Source organism: Diuraphis noxia, unplaced genomic scaffold (assembly GCF_037042655.1).
Source record: "Diuraphis noxia isolate RWA-SAM2 unplaced genomic scaffold, SU_Dnox_SAM2 contig0004, whole genome shotgun sequence".
Taxonomy (NCBI): Eukaryota; Metazoa; Arthropoda; class Insecta; order Hemiptera; family Aphididae; genus Diuraphis; species Diuraphis noxia.
This window is the reverse complement of record NW_028301714.1, coordinates 27115256-27138284: the sequence shown is the minus strand read 5'-3', so window position 1 is coordinate 27138284 and position 23029 is coordinate 27115256. Positions and strand designations below refer to the sequence as shown.

The 23029-nt window shown below is 29.0% G+C and overlaps 2 protein-coding genes across 2 annotated transcripts; both read left to right on the top strand.

Annotated features, from left to right (window-relative positions):
- Positions 1-13258: 13258 nt before the first annotated feature.
- wkd (TBC1 domain family member whacked) lies at positions 13259-17071 on the top strand. Its single transcript, XM_015511433.2, has 8 exons — positions 13259-14224; positions 15396-15495; positions 15583-15797; positions 15865-16045; positions 16102-16176; positions 16255-16369; positions 16425-16588; positions 16664-17071. Exons 1-8 carry the CDS (start codon positions 14055-14057, stop codon positions 16775-16777), a joined length of 1134 nt encoding a protein of 377 aa, XP_015366919.1. The 5' UTR covers positions 13259-14054; the 3' UTR covers positions 16778-17071.
- Positions 17072-19073: 2002 nt separating this feature from the next.
- Positions 19074-22986, top strand: LOC107163836 (SNW domain-containing protein 1-like). Its single transcript, XM_015511431.2, has 5 exons — positions 19074-19328; positions 19845-19998; positions 20235-20585; positions 20959-21848; positions 22498-22986. Exons 1-5 carry the CDS (start codon positions 19315-19317, stop codon positions 22691-22693), a joined length of 1605 nt encoding a protein of 534 aa, XP_015366917.2. The 5' UTR covers positions 19074-19314; the 3' UTR covers positions 22694-22986.
- The last annotated feature ends 43 nt before the right edge of the window (positions 22987-23029 follow it).

Below are 23029 nucleotides of genomic sequence, written 5' to 3'. Positions count from 1 at the left end.
AATTCAAACTTTGTTCAATTCATTATTTAATTAGTTCAGTGTATGGTGTTCAAAACTTAAAAAATTTTATCTAATAGTTCATATTATACTAGAAAATCAGAATTCGAATATACGAGTAAATTAATTATTTAAGAATATGATGGAGGGAGCATTTTTGGTAAATCGCCCTTTATGTTGACGTGTACCTACGAGGCGTATAACGACGTCCCCGCCCGTCCACCCACATTCTACAACAGTAAGCAGAACCCGATTGACCGGGATAACTATATTATAACCAATGACATCCTCGGCGATTCGTTTGATTTGCGTTTCCGTCAACGCGTTCTCGGATTTCGATTTAAGCCTGCACAGAGAAGGTTCGCTCTGCGGTGAGCTTAATTAGTCACGATCAATTAGGGCTGGCTAAGTGCACAGTAGTGACTAAAATGGGTAGGTCGTAGGTATAGGTATATAGTCGTTGCGGTATTCGGCTGAAGTTCGCCTCTGCGTGCGATAACGGTCGTTTATAATAATATTCCGCTCGTTTAATAATTAGTCAGAGCTGTAGCTAAACATATATATATATATATATATAGATATAGATATAGATATATCTATCCTAGGTATGGCGTGGGGATGAGTATAACAATAAATTTCATTCGTTTATCTCGAGAAATAGCTATATAATAGTTTTCACTCGTCTGTCGCCTTGTGGCTTGCTGCGATTTGTAACCGTATTATGTAAAATAATAGTTTATACATACATTATAATAATATTATGTTATATAATTAAATATATTATATATTAACACTTTGTATGTGCCAAAACTATACGCTTCAAAAGTGCGAACGTCAACAACAACAATACTAATATTATAATAGTAATAAATACGTAAAGTGTGATGAGCCGACGACCTTCTTCTGGCAACTTTGACGATTTATCGTACTTCGGTATTATTATTAAATATAAAACCAAAAGCGGGAGTCATTAACTATAGTTAAAAATTTTAATTGTTTTTAACTTTTAAACTTAACTGTTTAATTAATTCGTTTTCTAGTGAACTTAAAAAACTTAACTGGATAGGTAATTGTTGAATTATCCAACTATAATTTGTTGTTGTTTTTTTCAGTTGATCACTAATTAAATGATTACCATAGAATAATAATAATATTCAAAATAATGAATGTTTTGAAGTAATAATATATGTACATGAGACTATCGAAAATGCTGTCATCCAGGAAGCACGCTCGCATCCAAACGTGAGCAGTTAGCATTTCAGACAAGATTACACACGCATACCATATCCGTCAGAATGGAACCCATATCGAGAAATCTAATGGGGGTAGAGGGTAGGACTATATAGGAGGTTCCCAAAACGACCTGTATTCAGACGTGATTTGACCAAATGTCCAAATAAACCAGAGCATCTTCACGCCAGTATGTTTTCGAAAATTTATATTTAGAACTCCTAGAATATTTTACCGAACTAAATATTCAAGAATATTGTTACGATTTATCAATTATTAATATATGTGTTCAATTTAGACATTTAATATAATATAATTATACGCCGATTATCAACTCTATAGGAAGTTCATCAACAAGCCATCTCATGCTTTTCGTAATCTACAACACCTGTAGCCGACGAGATCACTACACAATTATGCACTTTTATTTAACAATATTTCATTTATTTTTATTTTTATAACATGCAGAGATCCTTTATAGTTTTTTAGTTTTGTGAATTGTTTCTTTGTAAAAATTCTGCCTTGGGAAAATGTATTCTATTATCATAACTTAATATGTTTACTGTCTACTATTATAGGCTTTTAGTAAGTTTTTTAGTATAAAAGCTTCAAAACTTAATAAAGGGCTCCTAATATATTATTACAATAACGGTTAAAAAATATTAAAAATACATAGTCACAATTTTTTTTTAATAAGCATTATTTAAAGTTCGAATTTTGACAAAATATGTAAAAATCGTAAACGTTTGAAATTTATTTGATGAAAATTCAATGCAAGATTCTTCATGAGTTTGTCTACTTTTATCAAATAAAAAATGTATACCGGAAAGTCAAATTAAATTTTTATGAACATTTGAATTACAACATTGAATCACTCAATTTCTGTTGTACCGATAATCTTATTTTGTTGTTATTCAAAAACTAATAACCGTTGAAACTTGAAATTAACGTTTAATATTTATTTTATCAATTCCTATATTTGGTAAAATTTCACAAAATTTCAACAATTTTTAAGTTATTTATATACATTTGAAACTTTCTGTTTTTTTAGTTTTTTATTCTATAAATTTCAATTAAATTTTATCCGTTGGGTCAAAAAACTTGAAAATTTAAAACAAGGTTCCCATAAGTTTATATAATAGTAGTTGGAAAATATTAAAAATACATAGGCACTTTATTTTTTATATAACCATTTAAAAATCAGATTTTGACAAAATTCACTAATTGAAAATTTACAAATTCTTTGGTTGTTAAAAATTTATAAAACGTTTAACTTTTATACCTAAGGATTGAAAATTAAGAACAAAGTTCTGTGACAAAAAAAAATCTAAAAACTATAATTATTTTCATGATTATTTTAAATTTAAATTTGGATGAAATTACCTACTAAATTATCAAAAATAAAAATTTTAACTATATTATTATTCGTGATACTTTAAATTGGATATACCTACCATGAATGGCTGAGTAAGTCGTGTGCATAATGAATCTGATTTGATTAATTTGGAATTTATTTTATAGATACCTACATTTTTTTAAATTTTTTTTTAAATAATAGCAATATATAATTAATATAGAATAAAACTATAAAATACCCTACACTAACAAACCGTCTCCGGTCAGAATCGTTTTTCGTATACAATGATATTATATCATTTAATCCAAATTTAATTACAGTAACCTACTGTCTACTTTACAGCAGAGCGACATCTACTTACCTGCTTTTTTTTTTTGACTGACAAACCGTCTCCACTCAGAATCGTTTTTCGTATACAATGATATTATATCATTTAATTCAAATTTAATTACAGTAACCCACTTGTAACCTATTATACAGCAAAGCGAAATCCACTTACCCGCTTTTTAATTTCTTCATTCTTAGTTAAACAAAAATGTGATAAGTTAGAATATAATTAATAGGATCTTAGGATCTATAGCCAGATTAATTTTGAATTTTATATCTCAAACCATCGCATAAAATATGAAAGGCCCCAGCCCCCAACTGAATTTCCATTTTTCACTTTTCAAATAAATCTTGTTGTGGACTGGGTTAAGAATTTAATTTACACAAATAATTTCGAATAGTTGAGATATTTTATTCGATTATATTGGTGTACCGTGTATTATTATTTTCTTTTTTTTCTTTTAATTTATGCAGAAAACGATCTTATCTAGATCAAGCTTTAAAATTTGATGTTTAGGGGATTTATTCTTTTTTCCACCGTATTCGTCTATATATCCTATAATAACGAATCATTCGACACTATAATGGTATCATATTGTATAATAATATAGTTAGTGTGGAGTACGTTGTATTTAAATTGCATACACAACGCGCCGTCTAGTAAAAAATATTTGAGTATCGTACCAATAATATGACATGATATTATTATTATTCATGAGTATTTCTATATAAGTTCTAAACTTATAGGGTTTTGGATTTTTTTACGTGAATGAGAAGGGGTTCTAAAAATGATTCCTCTTTTCACTTTTATAATATACGACTGAAGTATTTATTCCAACTTCTAATACCACCATTTAATTTTATAAATCTTAATTTGAATCAATATTATACCTACCTATAATAGGTATAGGTACGTAAAATTGATACTAAAATTAATATATTAAAACTGTGTTATTCTTGGTTTTTCCCTTTCTTGTTACGGCAATATCCATCACATTCATATGATACGAATATAGAAACGTACTGTATTATATAGAGGAAAACGTATAATGCGTATGTGCTTCAGTTTATGTTTGTGCTTATGACAGACAACAATAATACAAGTCACGTCATTTTGATTTTTAAATTAATGTTTTAATTAATGTTTTTAAAAAAATTGATGTGAACACAGACACACACATTATATAATATATTATATACTTGCTTTTTTCGAATATTAATTATAATACCTGTTTTGAATTGTATTGTGCTCACTTTTTGAATATTGATTTTTTTCATAAATTTTTTGTTTATTTACAGAACCAAGTGTACTCTTATAGACTATAAATATGAGAATGTAATGTAAGATCTACTACCAAGCGATCGTTGTAATTAGCATAGACATAGAGTGTGGTGGCTAAGGGCTATAGCCCCCCCTCCAGAATTCTGCATGTCCATGTATGAGAACTAAAAAATTGTTTATTTTAGAAAAATAGTTAAGTAAGATATTTTCAAAAAAATTCTTAAGTAAGATATAAATTCATCATACTACCGGTAATTATACACGGATAAAAGGCTATGGAAGCTGAAGTCTCCTCTTAGGCCTTAATTACTTAAAATATTTCAAATATTACATTAATTTTCAGTCCACTCACTAAATTAAAGAGGTTAAAGGAACAATACTAGTTGCTTAAAAGATATATTATAATGCTTATTGACATTTAAGAGTGGTTGATAATCGTGCATTTTTTCATCTAGCCTCCTTTTTTTTCATTTCTAGATCCGTGCCCGGTTGTAATTATATTTTAATTTGGCTTAATCCGTTAAAATGAATAAATAAAACACACATAATATTATACCTAAGTTAGTCGGACGGACGGGGGTATTAATCGAATAATAGCTTTTATTCTCAAGAACCATTTTCAAATTTGGTTGGCAGTGGGTACTGGATATAGCCGTAAAGGTATTAGGTAAGTCACAATATAATATTGTGTAATTTTATAAAGAATAAATAAAAAGTTAGATCTGATTTTTGGCTACAATTTTTGGTGCGATTTTTATGTTGGTATAGGTATAGTATTTTTAGATTGTACAGATTTATATCTTTACCATACAAAAAGTGTGGGTTGGATTTAATTTTGATTTTAAACTTAATAGTTGTCAAACTGAGTCAAATTTCCAAATGAAGTATTTTTTTATGGCACTCGAATTAAAAAAGATTTCCATACTATATAAGAAACATAAAAGTAACGCTCTCTATTTCATCATGTCTGAACTATACGCGCGTGGTATCATTTCACATTTAGGAGTTGGGACATTATAACATATAATTTTTAACCGAGGTTAGAATACTTATAAATGTTAATAACTACAGCATTGTTCTATTCGTTATATTTTTGTGTCGAAACGCAAATGTCCTTATTATTATAATATCATCCCACTTTCTACGGCCCGCGTCGTTGTATACACATACGTAATATATAGTACTGTAGTAGGCTCACGCAAATGATGAGTCAAGATTGAACAAATAGAACTGTTTTAGAGGTCAACTATAATTGTTTAATAATTATTAAAACGATAAGGCGACTTCGTCAAACTGTTTATTTACGTAATTAAAAGCCTATTTGAATATAGATTATAAGGAACAGCGAGTACATTTATTATTTTCTTTTAATAAACATATACTTTAAAGGGAAGTCCTTCGAACACATAATTTACTATAATACTGGAGTACCTACTTAATATACATACCTAGTGAAATGAGTTTTGATATAAGGCAAATTCAACGGAATAATTAATGATATACCGATAATCCTGTATATAATAATATATATAAATTATCAATTAAAATTTAAATTAATAAATTAAAAATACGTATTCAAATAACTTCCAAGTAGTTTTGTCCAAGTTTATTATAGTCGGTTGTAACTTGTTATGCGTTACAATGAAATTCATTAAAAAAAAACTTTTTCGAATGGTTTATTAATACATCAATACCTAAAACGATAGGACGTATATATTATTTTATAGTACAATATACCATATAATCATATAGGAATTCAAATGTTCACACCATCACTATGTAGCTGTGCAGTATACCTATGTATATTACAAAACATATCTGTCATTAGTTTATGTCTAATAATATATAATACAAGACATAAAATTGTTTCATCACTTGTAAAAAAATCTGACTTTATTTGATATAAGATTTTAAAAAAATGACAATAAAGACGGACAGGCATTGACCAGTGCGTTAGGTAACCGTTTGCGCGGTTTGTCTATAGTTTAGGTAATTATTATAATTATTCCAACTGATATAGTCCAAAAACAATTATCTCCGTAAGAGTTTTTTTGCTCTCATCAAAATGACCCGTGTGTAGTCCATCTTTCTCTTAATGTTTGAAAATAAATAAATGTTTGTAGTCACTTTGTACCCATAATAAACTTATACCAATATTGTACCAATATTTAATTGTACCCAGTGTTGGTATTTACTGTGGCAGAAAGGTCCGGTGGTATTATGCTAATCATGTTACCCCTTCTCCCCGTCAAGTTCATTGTGTATTCCGATTACGGCTTTATACACTTCCCACCCAATAGTAACAGTTAACTACAAATATTTAACACTATGATAGGTGTCAAAAATATTTTAGCTTGTACTATGGACATTCAAGTAGTCAAGTATCTATACAATATTTATATAATAGTGTTAGTGAATTAATACAACCCGAAGAAAACAAATTAACCCGAGAATCAATACAGAATAAATGCTTAAAAATTATTGTGTTTGATAATTCATATTAAATCCGTGGTATCACTGTGTAGTAACTGACCAAGTGACTAGTGATGAGTAGTTAAAGCTTATAGGTATAAAAGTAAATATATTTAGATAATTTTGGTGGCATATGACAATGGTCTAATAATGTATCAAGAATTACGATTATCGGATTCAGGATTATGAACAAAAACTTATCATTGAATGATAGTCAGATAATATAATTAAAATAATAATCTAGTAATCTGGTTGAAATATTAAAAATAGATGGGTTTCTGGAGTTTAAAAATCAAAAGACAGTAATAGATTGTGGATTTACAAAATAACGTATGAAAATGGACAAATTAAGGGAAATATAATTTATTAGGTATCAATATTGCATAAATATCACGTATATTTAATATCAACTCCCAAACCTCTGAATTTTAATTTACGGCAAATTCCGTTTTAAATGAAAGACTGTTATAAATTAGCTTGCAGTTATTATATTCTCAAAAAAGCACTCTATTTTTGTAAAATATGCATGGTGTATTCAAAAACTGGCAGTGTAAAAAAACCAACAACTTGTTAAGCTTGTTTTCAGTGACTCAGTGTCTTATTATTATGCAAAAGCAGTGGGAAATATTATGCAAATTTATAATTTAATTTATTAATTTTGCCTTATTACTTAATTAATTATAACAATAATATTATACAACGTCATATAATAGTTTTAAACTGTACTCAATACAATATGCCTATGATATATATGTACATCTTGTGACTATGGTATACACATCATTATCACTGTAATACATGTCTAATGAAAACAGATAATTTTTAAGTATAGGTGGTATTGTGGAAAAGAGTTGACCAAAGAAATTATATAACATTATTATAACTATATTATAATCTATAACTTAAAATGAAAAAAATCAACCCACTGTCCACCCGTCAGAAAATGGTCGTTCCTGTAGTTATACCACTTAATGCATGTATATAATATATATAAGGTTATCTATTTTTATTTTTGAAACAACGAGTTGTATCATTCTTTGTATTGTGTATTGCATATTACATAATATAATATTTATATTAGGGAAAATTTAAAACTATACAACATCAATAACATTAAAACTTTATAAAATATTGTCCTATGAAAATGAATTAATGACTCTCTCCATATACGTCTCAAAAAGAGTGCAAACGCCCAATTCATTCCGATATCAAATTGAAAACCATCAAAGAAGAAGCAAAACTATTTTACAAACGCTTATATAGTCATATCATTTCTCAAGCCTTAATAATTCACTAATTGTCAAGAACATCGCTGTCCCAAAATTATTGGTAATCCTACAAACACTTCAAACATAAATTATGTCATGATTTGCTATAAATGCATAATATTAACTAACTAATTACAAATTATAGTAAAATTTAAATATATCTAAAAAAAAAATCAATCCAGCCTCGAGGTTTGACCACGTTATCCACGTATGTATTTTTTTAGTTTTATGATGTTTATGTCATTATATATACTATTCTTAATATGCCAATTCCATATATATATTATATAACATATTATATTATATAACATATTATATTATATAACATATTATATTATATATAACATGTGTATGTGTGTGTGTGTATGATTGCATACATTTCTTAAGAAAATTTAATATACATAATTTAACACAAATTTAAATTACACGCCAATTTACCCGAATAAAATACGATCAGGAAAACAGTTCATTTATTACTTACATATAATAATGTTGGGCCACCATCTCCCACTCCGGGGAATGGCAGAAACCTACGGGTGCCCCAATAGAAATTCTGCCAAAACTCTCACCCACGTTTAAAACCAACCTACAGTTCCATAAGAACCTACAGTACTACCCCCTTCCCAATGTCCTTAGTTGCCGCGGGATAATTAAAAAAATAAAAATAAAATAAAATAATGTTAGATATTGCATTATTGCCATATAGAATTAAAATGCTGTAATGATGATGATAAAGCTTATCATTTTAATATTGTTATAAAAAAGGGGTTGTGGCTTGGTGAGGCGCGGTCGTACGCTCTATCTGCAGAAACGCGCTGAGCGTACGTACCGGCCGCAGTTGCTAGCTCCCGGATGGGTGACCACCCGGGATTATTAGCAACATATCCTTGCCACACATACACAAATACATGTTACAACCCTACCAACACAAAAACCAACAAACAAATATACAAAAAAAACTCCCACCGTACCACCCACACACCCAATGGTTTATGTTGCCGCAGGTTCCCCTCAAAAAAAAGAAAAAAAACGGAGTTTTATCAATTCCGTCGGCAAATGTTCATTATAATAACAAAATATATCTTTCAATTCTGCTACACCTTTATGATGCATTAATCGTATATTAAATCAATGAATTTGGGTACAAGTTATAATGTTTATATTTTTATGTCTAAGCAATTATAATATGGACGTCATAGGTGATGTTGAACTTAATTGCCTATATATATTTTAGGAAAATATAAATAATAATAATTTTAAAAAAACAATATTAATTTTAAAAATAAAAATATTTACTTACTTTTAATAATATGACACATTTTTTAAGTTTCTTTTTTGAGTTTTTTTTTTCTAATGCACGTCCACCGTTTCTAGTATAAATCATATAGTGATACAGTACTATGGACTATGGTTGACGAACAATCGTAAACCACAGTATATTAATTATTTGAATATACTATATAGTTGTACATTTGCAATGACTGGTAGTTAGGTTAGGCCACTTAAACATAATAGTCACGCGTAAAATTCAGTGAAACTAACAGGCGTGGTAAGCACTGTATTAACCTTCTACACTATTTGCAGTGCAGTTGCGGTATTAATTTCTATATTATGAATTTATGACGTGCGCGTTTTGCTAAATTTTTCGACTTGAAAAAAAATCAAAATTACTCAATTGCCTACTTTTTGATTTGATTGATAAAAATAAATACACAAAATATATGCGTGGGCGTACTTTGAGATTACAATTTTGCCCAACGTCGTACGAGTGAAAAATACTGCAGTTAAAAAAAACCATCCTGTCTAGACATCAAAGGTTCCAAAAATGTTACGAATGTTTATAATCGATTTATCAAATCACCGTGGTGGCATTTTTATTTTTTAGTTGTGATGAATAAAAAATGCGGGTAAGTGGATGTTACAGAAAAACGGAAATTTTCACGCAAAACCAGTTTTCGACCAAATCAATTTTTTTATATGGTTGTAATTCAAAAACTAATCATTATAAATACTTGAAATTTCCACCAAATGTCTATGTTAGTGATATCTATATACAGTTTAATTTTCAAAATGTTTGACTTTTTTTAGTTATTTATAGACCACTGAAATTTTCAATTTTTTTGAGAATTTTTTTTGTAGTACCGGTAAAAAAATGTTGGACGACCAAAAAAACTTGAAAATTTAATACAAGGTTCCTTATGAGTTATTCTTATAGTGATTAAAAAATTATAAGAATACATAGGTAAAATTTTTTTTTAGTATTGTAGCTAAAAAAAATTAGAAATCATTAGTCACAATTTTTTTTTATAAGCGTTTATAGTTCAAATTTTTACGAAATCTGTCGAAAACGCGAAAATTTGCAAGTAATTTTGAAGTTGAAAAATCATAAAATATTTTGTATTTATAACTAATACTAAGTTTTCCATAAGTTTTCCTTCAAGTAGGTATAGAGAAAACTCGAAGCATCATTATAGGAAAGATTTTAAATGCGTTTGAATTTTAAATTTTTACGAAATAGCGTAACGATAACGATTTATCCTCAAACGATTTTAAATATTTGTTATTATTCAAAAAGTATAAGTCGTAGATACTCGAAAAGTTCGCCAGTTATTTAGATTGGCATTTTATTTACATGATTTAATTTTCGAAATATTTTGACTTTTTTTAGATATTAATTAATAATTATCGACACTTCAAAAAAAAATTTTCAGAAAAATTGAAAATTTCAGTTGTCTGAAACCTTGAATATTTTTTTTTTGTCTGTCATCACGTTTTGGGGCAGTAAAAGTGCTAGGATTTTTGACTTCAGTACCCTATTCGATCAGAAATTGAATCTAGTTGGTACTTTGGGGCTCTAATTTTTCTAAATAATCGGGATAATCAAACTAAAAATTAAGGAAAAAATGGGAATTTTTACGCACAAATCGATTTTGGTTTTTGATGTAACTTTAAAACAAATGACCATATATAGATACATCAAATTTTCACCGAATGTGTATATAAGTATATTCTATCCACCATGCAATTTTCAAAAAAATTAAACTTAAGTTAAACAATTTATAGGCATATATGCAATTTTCGATCATTATTAGTTTTTTTAAAGTTAATATCGATAAAAATGATGTTTAGTTAATAAAACGTTGGACGTGAATAGTGTATTCAGAAATAATTATGGTGGTGGTTTGATTCAAATCGTTTGAATAAAATAATATAATAGCGGTAAATATTTTAAAAGTAGTCGTGACGACTGTCACTTGTACATAGTAAACTAACAAATTTGGAAATTAATTAGGGAAATCCTGTATACGCTACTCGCGGACACCCCCCTTGAAAAAATCCTAGTTGCGCCACTGATAGTCATACATGCAGTCCATACAGATGAACCATAATAATTTACTACATGTGTTAAATTTAGTTCTCAATCTAGGCCTCTCGAGTACCCCTATTCTATCACTAATGTTATGTATTTCTCCATCAAGAGGATTTATTTAATAAAAAAAAAATTTGTTCTAATAGCACTTATACTTCTCGTGTATTGATGCTGTATAATATATAATAATATCCTCTAATGCAATTTTAATTTAATCTGTTCTAAATTGTTTATTCGTCGGCTATATAGGTTTTAAAATGTAATAAGTAGGTAATAAATTAATAACTACATAAGTATATATGTTAAGGTTTTAACCCTAATTTTAAGTACACTCACTATAATAGATAATGTTATATTGATGTTTGACATAACTCATTATTATTAATTATAACCTATAATATGATCACTCTAATTCATTATGGTAAAAGTATAACAATAATTTTTGTTAATATTTTATTTAAAAAAAACTACATTTCTATCTCTATTAAATAAACTATTAAGACATACAAATAAAAAGGCTCTAGGATGACTATATCGCACTAAGGGCCTAAAGCTATCACTATAAATATGTCACTGCTTCAACCTCCACTCAAGTGTCTCTAAGCGGAATTCTAACAATTTCAATGTACTTGTGGAACATAGTACTCTCTCAGTCTCTTGCAAGTCGCAAGTGTTCTCAACGTCTCACCCAACCCCCGGCCAACTTACTACAATATTTATAATAAGTAACAGACACGATCTTAACGAAGTTATAGCCTCCCCCCCTCCAAAAAAAAAAATAAATAAATAAATACAATTTCCGCTCCAAGTCCTCACCGTTCAGATGTAGTAATTCCTAATTAGTATTAAACATAATATATAATTTGCATAAGATAGACCCAATTAAAAATTAAAATTATTGATTTTGAATTAATATTATTGGATGAGAAGGGGGGATGTTCAGTCCCCTCAAACATTTTGACTATTAATAGCTATGATCAAACTCAATAAATTATTTATATTTTAATACGTTGTAATTAATAATTAATCTAAAATAACTCAGGTACCGTAACAACATCATAAGTTACCCATTACGCAATCATGGTCGAAAGGATTCGTCACGAGACGACGTCGTAAACGTTACAGCGATAACCATAAAAAAAAAACTGAAAAGAAGAGTGATGAAAATAGCATGGGCGATGTTATTTTTAAAAAGCGTCTGTGTGGATATTTTTGGCCAATCGCTGTGGGCTGCATTGAATTCGCCACGTGCCAGGCGATGACCATAATAACAATATGTCGTAGGGATTTAAAATCATGACTGATCATTGTAATTTGTAATTCCATTGTTCAATTGTTATACATATATACTGGTATGATAACATTATAATATTATAATAATAATGTTAATTAATTATATTATATTGATTAATTATACTTTTTAAGTCGAATATAAGGTACAATAAAATATTAAATATAAGACCTACATGTCTACATGTTATCTTCAATAATTTTTTTAACAGATTGTTTTACTGTGAGATAACAAAAAAAACTGACTATTTACACGTTCTGAGTTTACACTAATGCATTTTATCAACATTGTGTGCTTAAAAACGACAGAAAGAATCGTTAAAAACAGTAAGTATTATTGTGCATGTCAGCCTGACATCCAGTTATCAATAAATATTTTTATTATAATATTTTATATTAGTTGTAATTATTATAATTACAAACTATTAATATGCGTAGCTCAGTGAGTCCGCTGGACTTCGCACAGCGACAACAATGAAATTAATGTAATAAATCCGCGAAACCGCAAAACCGCAAATGACACGTTTTTCTCTTATAAATAGCATATTGTTTAATAATTATCCACGCGGGCTCGCTCCTATGCGGCAGAATCGCCTGTGGCCGACACCGTTTCTCAACAGCTGTTCCACTCCGCAGTCCGCTCGATCATCCTCGTCGGGCTCGTACCATACACGAGTACCGAAGTAAGCACTACGCGACACACCAGTTATCCACAATCCACTCCACTTCCACCACTCCAGTCGTTAGTCGTGTCGTATCGGCCGTGTCGTTCTGTCGTTCGTTTGCCGTGCGCCCGTGCCCAACTCTCGCACTTTTTCCATCGGCCTTGGCGTGCGGCCGATTTTAATGTTATTTTTATTATTGATATTATTATCATCATCGTATTTTAACGGCGTCGACAAATGCCACCATCGCGACGGCTTCTATCGGCAAAAAAAAAATACCGAGAAAAATAAGAAAACTCGGAATCGCTCGTTCGCGCTTCGCAGTCTGCAGTCATAGAATATAGAGATATCGGTGCCGCCGCCGCCATACGTCAATCACTGGTTATCTCGTCGCCGTAATCGTTTGTTGTTTATCTTCCGTTGCGTGGCGTGCTTGATGGACTGAAAACAGAAAGCTGAACGCTCACAGCCCGCGACCACCGACCCTCGCGAGACGAACGTTGCGTCCGACGACGACATGCCGTGCGGGTGCAGTGCGTGATTATTGCTATTATTAATACCTATTCCGTTGACAGATATCCGAAATCGTCAAAATACTTTATAATATTGACATAACTATGGTACTGTGGTAAACTGTTTTCCACGGTTTTGTGGTGTAGGTAGTTATAGTGTCCGAAGATCACTACACATAGGTGGGTCCTGTATCGTACCTATCGCCCGATAATAATAATAGTGAGTTGTACCTTAGCACAGATCGTTCGAACTCTGTCATTACGCAGAACAATACTTTAACAACATGAAAGCGGCGAGTCCGTTTGTTGCAAACAAAATGGAAACCCATTGCGTCGATAACGACGAAGACAACTATTCGGATGCAAGTTCATCGCTGGCTCCAAACGGCTCTGTTATATCGACGGTGCCTGACAGACACGGCTTCCTTGGTGGCGCCCAATACCTTAATGAGTCGTAAGTACTTCACTGTTTATAAGTATTACAGGACTGTATTGTCTTTCGATATTAACATTTTACAAATTTATCTTGAGCCATGAACTAGCCTCATGTAGAAGGCTTATGGTTTTTGTAGTTTATGATCCATTGCGGTTGTAGACCGTAATGAAGAATTTCAGCTTGATTTTCATGTCATTTTTATTTTTTATGTTTAGCACATAATTTTCTAATAATAGTGATATATTTTGATTAACAAATTGGTTAAATAATTAAATATTTTTTTGCTATACATGGATAATATTAATTATTAATTCAAATATACATTAATATAATAAAGATAATTATTGTTTATTTTTCTAAAATCTATATTAGGTATTAACTATAATTTCTTTTAAATTGAATATAAACATCATTGTAAGGTCAAATTGTTTTATAGATTAGTAGATCACTTTTAGAATTATATCTATTATGTAATAAATATTAATATTATAATTGTCGTGGTCATTATTATTTAAGTAAAATGAATTAAAATAAAATGTGTGATGTGTTATAAAATTGTATTGACCACACCTTAACTATTATTGTGAAATCAATGTTACACTGATAAACCTCTAAATAGAACATCTATACTTTCTTTACCATTGTGAAAGTTTCACAAAAATAACTCACTGAATGCAATAATATAAAAAATGATTAATAAATGTAATCATATAAACTTTAGTAATGTCTAGATTATGTAAAATGTATAAGATTTCAAATATTCCTTAAAACATTTTGTCAATCCTAATCTGAAAATTTTAGTTTACAGTCAAATCAGGCTTAATATTATAACTGTACACTTGCAATTTTGTATATTGACAATGGTGAATGGTTCAAATATTAGTGAATACGGGAGGTTAAAACCTTTTTTGGCCATACTAGCTATTTGGTATGCTACAGTGTGTACATTGCATACTTCCTGTTTGATTCATAATTATTATGCATTTAAGGGTATTGCATGAAAACAACATAACAGTCACTAGTTACGCTTATACATGTATAAAGGATATTTATTTTTCTTACTTTTAACCCCTCTCTGTTCAATGTGTGAGAACATTTTCTATACTTTCTAAAGAAATCTTGAATACATGCCTACATAATATTTTCCCATTGCTTTGTGAAATTATTTTAACAAAATGTTTGATTGTAGGAAACACATGATATCAGCTAACAAAACCATAGAACGTGAACGAAAATGGCTTAATATGACTGCCAATTGGGATAAACAAATGATTAGGAATTTTAAAAAAGTAATAATATTTAAAATGAAATTGGTACTTATGTACCTTTATAACATAATATTTTAAACATTGTATCTTAAAATGACTGTATTTTAGGTGCAAAACAGATGTAGAAAAGGAATTCCACAATCAATCAGACCTAGAGCTTGGTTGTACTTGACTAAAGCAAACAAATTGTTGGACCAAAAGAAAAATCTCTATTTTAAGCTATGTGACCAGCCAGGTGACCGTAAATGGATCGAAGATATAAGAAAAGATCTACATCGACAATTCCCATATCATGAGATGTTTGTCGACCAAGATGGAACAGGGTAAATTGTAATAAATATTTTTAAAATTTAAATATTGTCTAACAAAAGTTCAGTATTTTTTCAACAGCCAAAAAGAGTTATTCAATGTTCTTAAAGCATATACAATATTAAACCCTGTAATTGGGTATTGTCAAGCACAAGCTCCAATTGCTGCATTTCTTCTCATGCATATGCCAGCCGAGCAAGCGTTTTGGTGTTTTGTAGCGATTTGTGATGACTACCTTAGTGATTACTACAGTCCAGGAATGGTAATTAAACATTTTAAAAGAAGTCACTTAATTCATTATATCTATTTCTTATTTAGGAAACACTAATTAGAGATGGTAATATACTTTTTGCATTATTAAAAGAACGTGAGCCAAAAATATATAAACTTTTGGTAAGTGTATGATCTTACATCATAATAATGTATAGTTTATAATTGTGTTTATTGTAATATTATTTATAATTTTTTTAGAAAAAGCAAAGTATTGATCCAATTATGTATATGACTGAATGGTTTTTATGTGCTTTCACAAGAACATTGCCATGGCCCACCTTGTTAAGGTTTTGGGATATATTTTTATTTGATGGTAAATAATTTTAAAATCTTCTATGAATTCAATTTATTTCCTTTATTAATTGTAGGTGTTAAAACATTTTTCAAAATGGGTTTAATAATGATCAAAATATCATTGCCAGAAAAATCTTATTCTGATCTCAAAAAACGTTTTCCTACCATGTGTGAAACCTTAGAAGCGTTGCGAAATCCACCATTGCATATGCTTGAGGAAGAGAGAATTATTAAAAAGGTATTTTTACTCTTTTATTTTATAATTTTTATTGATAAATGTATGTATAATTTCATTTTTTTTCTGGTATTATAGCTCATACTGTTAGAAATACCAGAAGATACATTCAAATATTACCATATGCAACAATCCTCACTAAGACGAAAAACAAAAGAAACAAAAAAACTTCGAGAAACTGATGTGTTTTGAAAATTTGCAATAACCATTTAACAAAAGTTACCTTAAGGAAAACAGGTTAATAATAAGAGTATAATTCTGAACTAATATATGAAATTTATATTGAACTGGTCCTTAATATTATATATTGACAAAAAAGAATTTGTATTGTTATTTTCAGTCTTCCATATTCATAATATTATTTATTATTATCCTATTGTTATAAATTTAAACTTTATGTAAGATATACAATTAAAATTGTTGATTAATTTTTTATTTTAATTCGTTTGGTGCTCTAAGTGTAAATAAAATAATAATTACTTTCTAGTCGGTCACTTTTATTAAAACAACCTTGTATTACATATTTGATAATGAACATTTCTCATGCCTAGTTGTATCATTTATCACGAACACTATGTAGTAATGTTGTTTCAGCAGATTATATTTTTTAACAGTCAACAGCTCATTGAAACGTGCGTGCAATTGTATTTATTTCACGCTAAATAACTTGCTTATCAATTAAATCTGTAAAATATTTTATAAAAACTATATAATCAGAATTGTTTTATCATGTTTTAAGTCAGCACATTCACCAAATTTTAAATGTTCTTTAAACGCATAACCATTTACAATATTGTTCATGTTTAAGAATTTGGCTATGCAAATAGAAAAAAATGAATAATAGAATTCCTTTAGAAATACTATTTTTATGTACGGAAGGAATATCACTAATGTTAAGTTTTTGGTTTTTAAAAAAGTTTTAAAACTAAAATCTAACGGAATCAAGCCACTTGATGCTTACAAACTGTATGAATGAATCTTGATTTAAGAGGACATAGCAACATTTGCTCAATCAGGTACATATTATTTGGCCAATATTATATGTAAGTATTGTAAAGAAAATATTGTCATGCTTTCTCGAGCCATTGTTTGTTAATTACGTGTTTCATTAATATTTACATAATTAGAGAAGCATTGATAATATATTTCTACATTTAGTCACTCAATTCAGATATTCACATGAGTCATAAATCATAATACACTTGTAAATTAAACATTTTTTTCTCATACAGCTTACAACAATTTTTATTTTATTTTAACTAATATAGTTAATTAAATTAAAATATTTCAATAATAACTAAAGATCTTTAATAATGGTTTCAATGCAGTAAAAAAAATTGTTTAATCTACTTTTTTCTTCTTAAAAATAAATAAAAATACAAGTTTGTTTATCAAATAAAATCTGTATAGCCTAGAGGAAGATACTTCAACTTGAATTTGTTAAATTAAAGAAGTATTTACATTTTAGATACTGAGCGAAGTGTTGACTTCATGTTGTGTTGTGTACATAATAAGTTCTCAGAATAATTCTTCGATTTTCAACTTCAGTAGCTTTTCGGATTGTACAGTGAATCTAGTAATTATTTGAGTTACATCACTGACAAAATTTTATATTCTATATTAAGTAAATAGTAACATTTTTAAATATTCTTTTATACTGCCTCTATTTATTTATTTTTGTACCAATTAAAAAAAAATTAAAACATGATTTAAAAATATGCACTTAAAATAAAAATATAACAAATGCTCTAACACATGAATAAGAGTATAAATGTAAAATATGAAGAAAAAAAATTTAGTTTCAGGTATTATTAGATATCCTGAATGTTGTGTGTTTTTTTTTTTATTTGTGTACACAATAAGTAGTCAAAATACTACTTCGATTTTCAATTTCAATAACTTTCGGTTAAAAAGCGAATCTAGTAGGTCTATTGGGGAGGTCATTTTTTTGAAATTCACATTAGTTTTCAAAAGCATCAGGAAGAACAAAAAAAAATAAGGAAAACAGGAATCGCAAAATCGATTTTAGATATTGGTGTAACTCTAACTAATTACCATAGATATATGAAATTTTCAAAATATTTTAGTTATTTATAGACAATTTTAAATTTTAAATTTTTTTCGTTTATTTTTCTATATTTTTAAACAAAATTTATAAATATATTAAATTAAAAAAATTGAGCGTTCATATTATTATAAATATTAAATTATAAAGTATAAACGAAGTTATTATTTACTACAAATTCAGGAAGGGTTAGATGTACGATGTATCCATAAATCTTCACTCGCTAGGTCATTTACAACCCCACTAAACCGGATATCTATAGTGGTTATAATTTTTAAAAAGGGGCATACTATAGGCATCTCATTATACGAATCGGCCATGATCATTACCACGATTGGTTATAACTGTTTTATGTTATAACCTTACGAGGATATCTTTATCAATGATTTGGCTCTTCTATTTTTTTTATCATTATCTATGAAAAACAAATTGTTGTTTATAGATAATAATTAACTTAAAAATAATAAAAGTTAAAGTTGAAACTTGTGGATGTGGGGTTTTGGGCAAGTCACATATCGTTTTATTGTCTTCGCACAGTTATAATTTGTAATTGCTCAAATCTAACCTATAGGCTCTAATAGACCTGTGAAGTGTTAAGTTCGAGAACTCACGTTGGACGTGTTGACTTGGGTTCTTTTCTTTATGAGACATACAACATTCAGCAATGTCTCTATTTAGGTAAGCAAAACTTATGGGTTTTTCGCTCAAAAACCTTTTGTTTTTTATTCATTTTGTTTATTATAGACTCCGCTTATGGCTTATATGAGACTTAGATATAAGGTTCACTCACTTATTAGTTATTAAACTCAAAATCGTTTGGAACATATCCAAATACATCCAAAACAATTCAGCTATGTGATTCTAATTTCATAAAGAAAATATCGTAGAAAATAAATTGTGTTGGTTATCAATTCTTTTATTTTATTTCAAATTAAGATATAAATCTATATAGTTTAGTGCCCACTCAGTTTTCCAAATTGTTTTTCTAAAATAAATGTACTTTTATATGTCGAGAATGATGGTATGATCAGAATTTGTCATTCAAACTTAGTTTTTAAATTCTAACAATTTGAAAATAGTAAATATTATGTTTTATGTTTTATGTTAAATAACTAAATACTAAATATTGCAATTATAAAAAATTTGTTGTCTTAGCTTAATAGTAATGGACATTTATAATTTATAATTCTTCAGTGTATTACCAGCACCCACACAATTTCTTCAGGACTTGGAAGAAGATGAAGAAACCAACGAAATACTTGCTGAAAAAACCAATACCTATGAAGTGTACGCTGTTAAAATCCCACCATACGGTAACAGAAATGGATGGGTACCAAGGACTGTTGAAGTAAATCTTAAAATATTGTTATGTATTGTGTTTTATCAATTTGTATATTATATGTAAAGAATAATTAACGCTCAACTAACTAATTATAGATAGTTTTTAAAATCTTCCTTTTACTACATGATATTTTAATGAATTTATAGTAGTTAGAGCGTTAGATTATTTTTCTTCTAATTCAGATGATTTTTTAGAATATAATAAATGTACACTTTGGTTTAAATAACTACTTTTTTATTTAGGATTTTGGAGATGGTGGTGCTTTTCCGGAAATCCAAGTTGCGCAATATCCATTGAATATGGGAAAAGAAAATAAAGAATCTGTTTCAAATGCTCTTGCATTGCAGTTAACTTCTGATGGTAAAGTTAAATATGATGTGATTGCTCGCCAAGGTCAGAGAAAAGATAAAGTGATTTATTCAAAACTATCTGATATGCTTCCATCTGAGGTGGTCAATGAAGATGATCCTTCTTTGCAAAAGCCTGATGCAGAAGAAGTTGCAGAGATCACTGAAAAAACAAGAGCAGCTCTGGAAAAGTTGACTAATTCTAAAGTTTCCGCTGCATTACCAGTACGAGCGGCAGATAAACCTGTAAGTTATAATTTTCTTAAAAGGATGGCATACCCGCATTTGTTGTCTCAGTCTTACAAACGCGTAACATAGCAAATTTACGTTCAGTAGTTCAAGTTTTATTCTGTTAACTTAAAAATTAGCATGAATATAGGTATTATCATTATGAAACTTGCTGGTAAGAACATTATCTGTGTTTTGTTGGAAGTTTTTTTTTAACAATAATTCATTTTTTAAGTGAGTGATTAGCATTTTGACTCTATAATTCTTTATATAATATGCATAACTCACTTAAAAACATAATTATTTTAAAAAACGTCCAACAAAACACAGTTAATCTTAGTGTCCTCTTAATGTTTATGAATATTTTTGTTCATACAATGTTTATGTTTAGGCTCCTGTACAATGGTTCCGTTATACCCCTACTGAACAAGGAAAAGAATATAATTCTGGATCGAAACAACGTGTAGTAAGATTAGTGGAGGCTCAGAAAGATCCTATGGAACCTCCCAAGTTCAAAATTAACAAAAAAATTCCCCGAGGTCCTCCATCGCCTCCTGCACCTTTAATGCATTCACCTACCAGGAAAACATCTGTTAAGGAACAGAAAGAATGGAAAATTCCTCCTTGTATATCCAATTGGAAAAATGCTAAAGGTTATACAATTCCATTAGATAAGAGATTAGCTGCTGATGGTCGAGGTTTACAACAAAATCATATAAATGAAAAATTTGCCAAGTTGGCCGAGTCTTTATACATAGCAGATCGTAAAGCCAGAGAAGCTGTTGAAATGAGAGCACAGTTGGAAAAGAAAATGGCACAAAAAGAAAAAGAAAAGAAAGAGGAACATCTTAGAGCAATGGCTCAAAAAGCCAGAGAAGAAAGAGCAGGTATTCGTCTTCCTGGATCCTCTAAGAATGATGAATCTCGCGAACGTGATCAATTACGTCTAGAACGTCAAAAAGACAGAGCTCGTGATCGTAACCTTGCTAGAAATGCTGACAGCCGTAAAAACAAAGTATTGCGAGATCGAGACATTAGTGAACAAATTGCTCTTGGTCTCCCAGCAATCACTAGAAAAACTGGAGATACTCAGTACGATCAACGTTTGCTTAATACAACAGCTGGTATGGATACCGGATTTGGCGATGACGAAGAATATAATGTATATGATAAACCTTGGCGTGGAAACAGCTCTTTGGCTCAACATATTTATCGTCCATCTGCTAATATTGATAAGGAAGTGTATGGTGACGATTTAGAGACAATTGCTAAGACAAATAGGTGAGTTTAGTATTTTAAGATTGTAATGCTTAATTTGCATTTTGTTATTATTTATTAAATAGTGCTCTAATTAGTCTCTTAAACTGAATAATTTAAATCTATTGCACAGTTTTGTGAATTTTCCTAGAACAATTATTGTTGATCTCTGATAAACTTAAACTCTAACTATGTTGTGGGCTTTTTTTTCATTTCATAAGTGGTATTTTCTAATAGTTAGCTTCCCTATATCAGGTAAATCACCAATATTACTACAAAAAATGTTTTTATCTTCCTACAAGTTTTTAACTATTTTTACGTCATTCATCTACATACATTTTTGGTAACATGAAACAAGTTTTATCAAACATTATGGGGCAAATGTTGCAAAATCAGTCTGTAATATTTTTTCACTTCTGAACCAATTTTCTGGGAAGAAAATCATTCAAAAATTTAGACCATGTAACAAAAAGTGTATGGAGATATTTTTTGGAAAAGTATTTTACATCAAACAATCTATAATTTACTTTTTTTATGTAACCCGACCTTTTTTCTCATAAACATTTTATTAAATCTTACACTTTTTATAAACTAATTTCTTTAGATAATTTAACTTGTAATGTCTATTTCAAATTTAAATATTTAAATAACAATGATTTTTGTTTTTATTTAGATTTGTGCCGAATAAAGAATTTAGCGGAACAGATCGTGATCCTAAAGCTAGTGGTCGGTCTGGTCCAGTTCAATTTGAAAAACATCAACAAGAAGAGGATCCATTTGGTTTGGATCAGTTCTTGACCCAAGCCAAGCATGCATCTAAAAGGTCTCAACCACAACAAGACCGTGATAAACGTCGTAGAAAAGATTAATTAATTTGTTTCCTATTTGTTTGAATACGTTTATTCATCAATTGTTTAAGAAGCATAATTTTTTATCATAAAATCTAACATTTACATTGAAATTCAGTTATTACATTAAATTAATTATTCTATAGTTAATTCATTACAAACATCTTATCTACATATCAAATGTTGATTTCTTTAATATAAAAATATTTTAATTTTAATATTAAAAAATGTTTAAAATTCCATTTATTATTGGCCAGTTTTTGATTGTATCGCATTACTTTGTTTCAAATAATAATAAACACATCTAAACCTAACTTATTTAGAAATCTAATTAGTCAAAGTTTAGGTTTCCTCTTG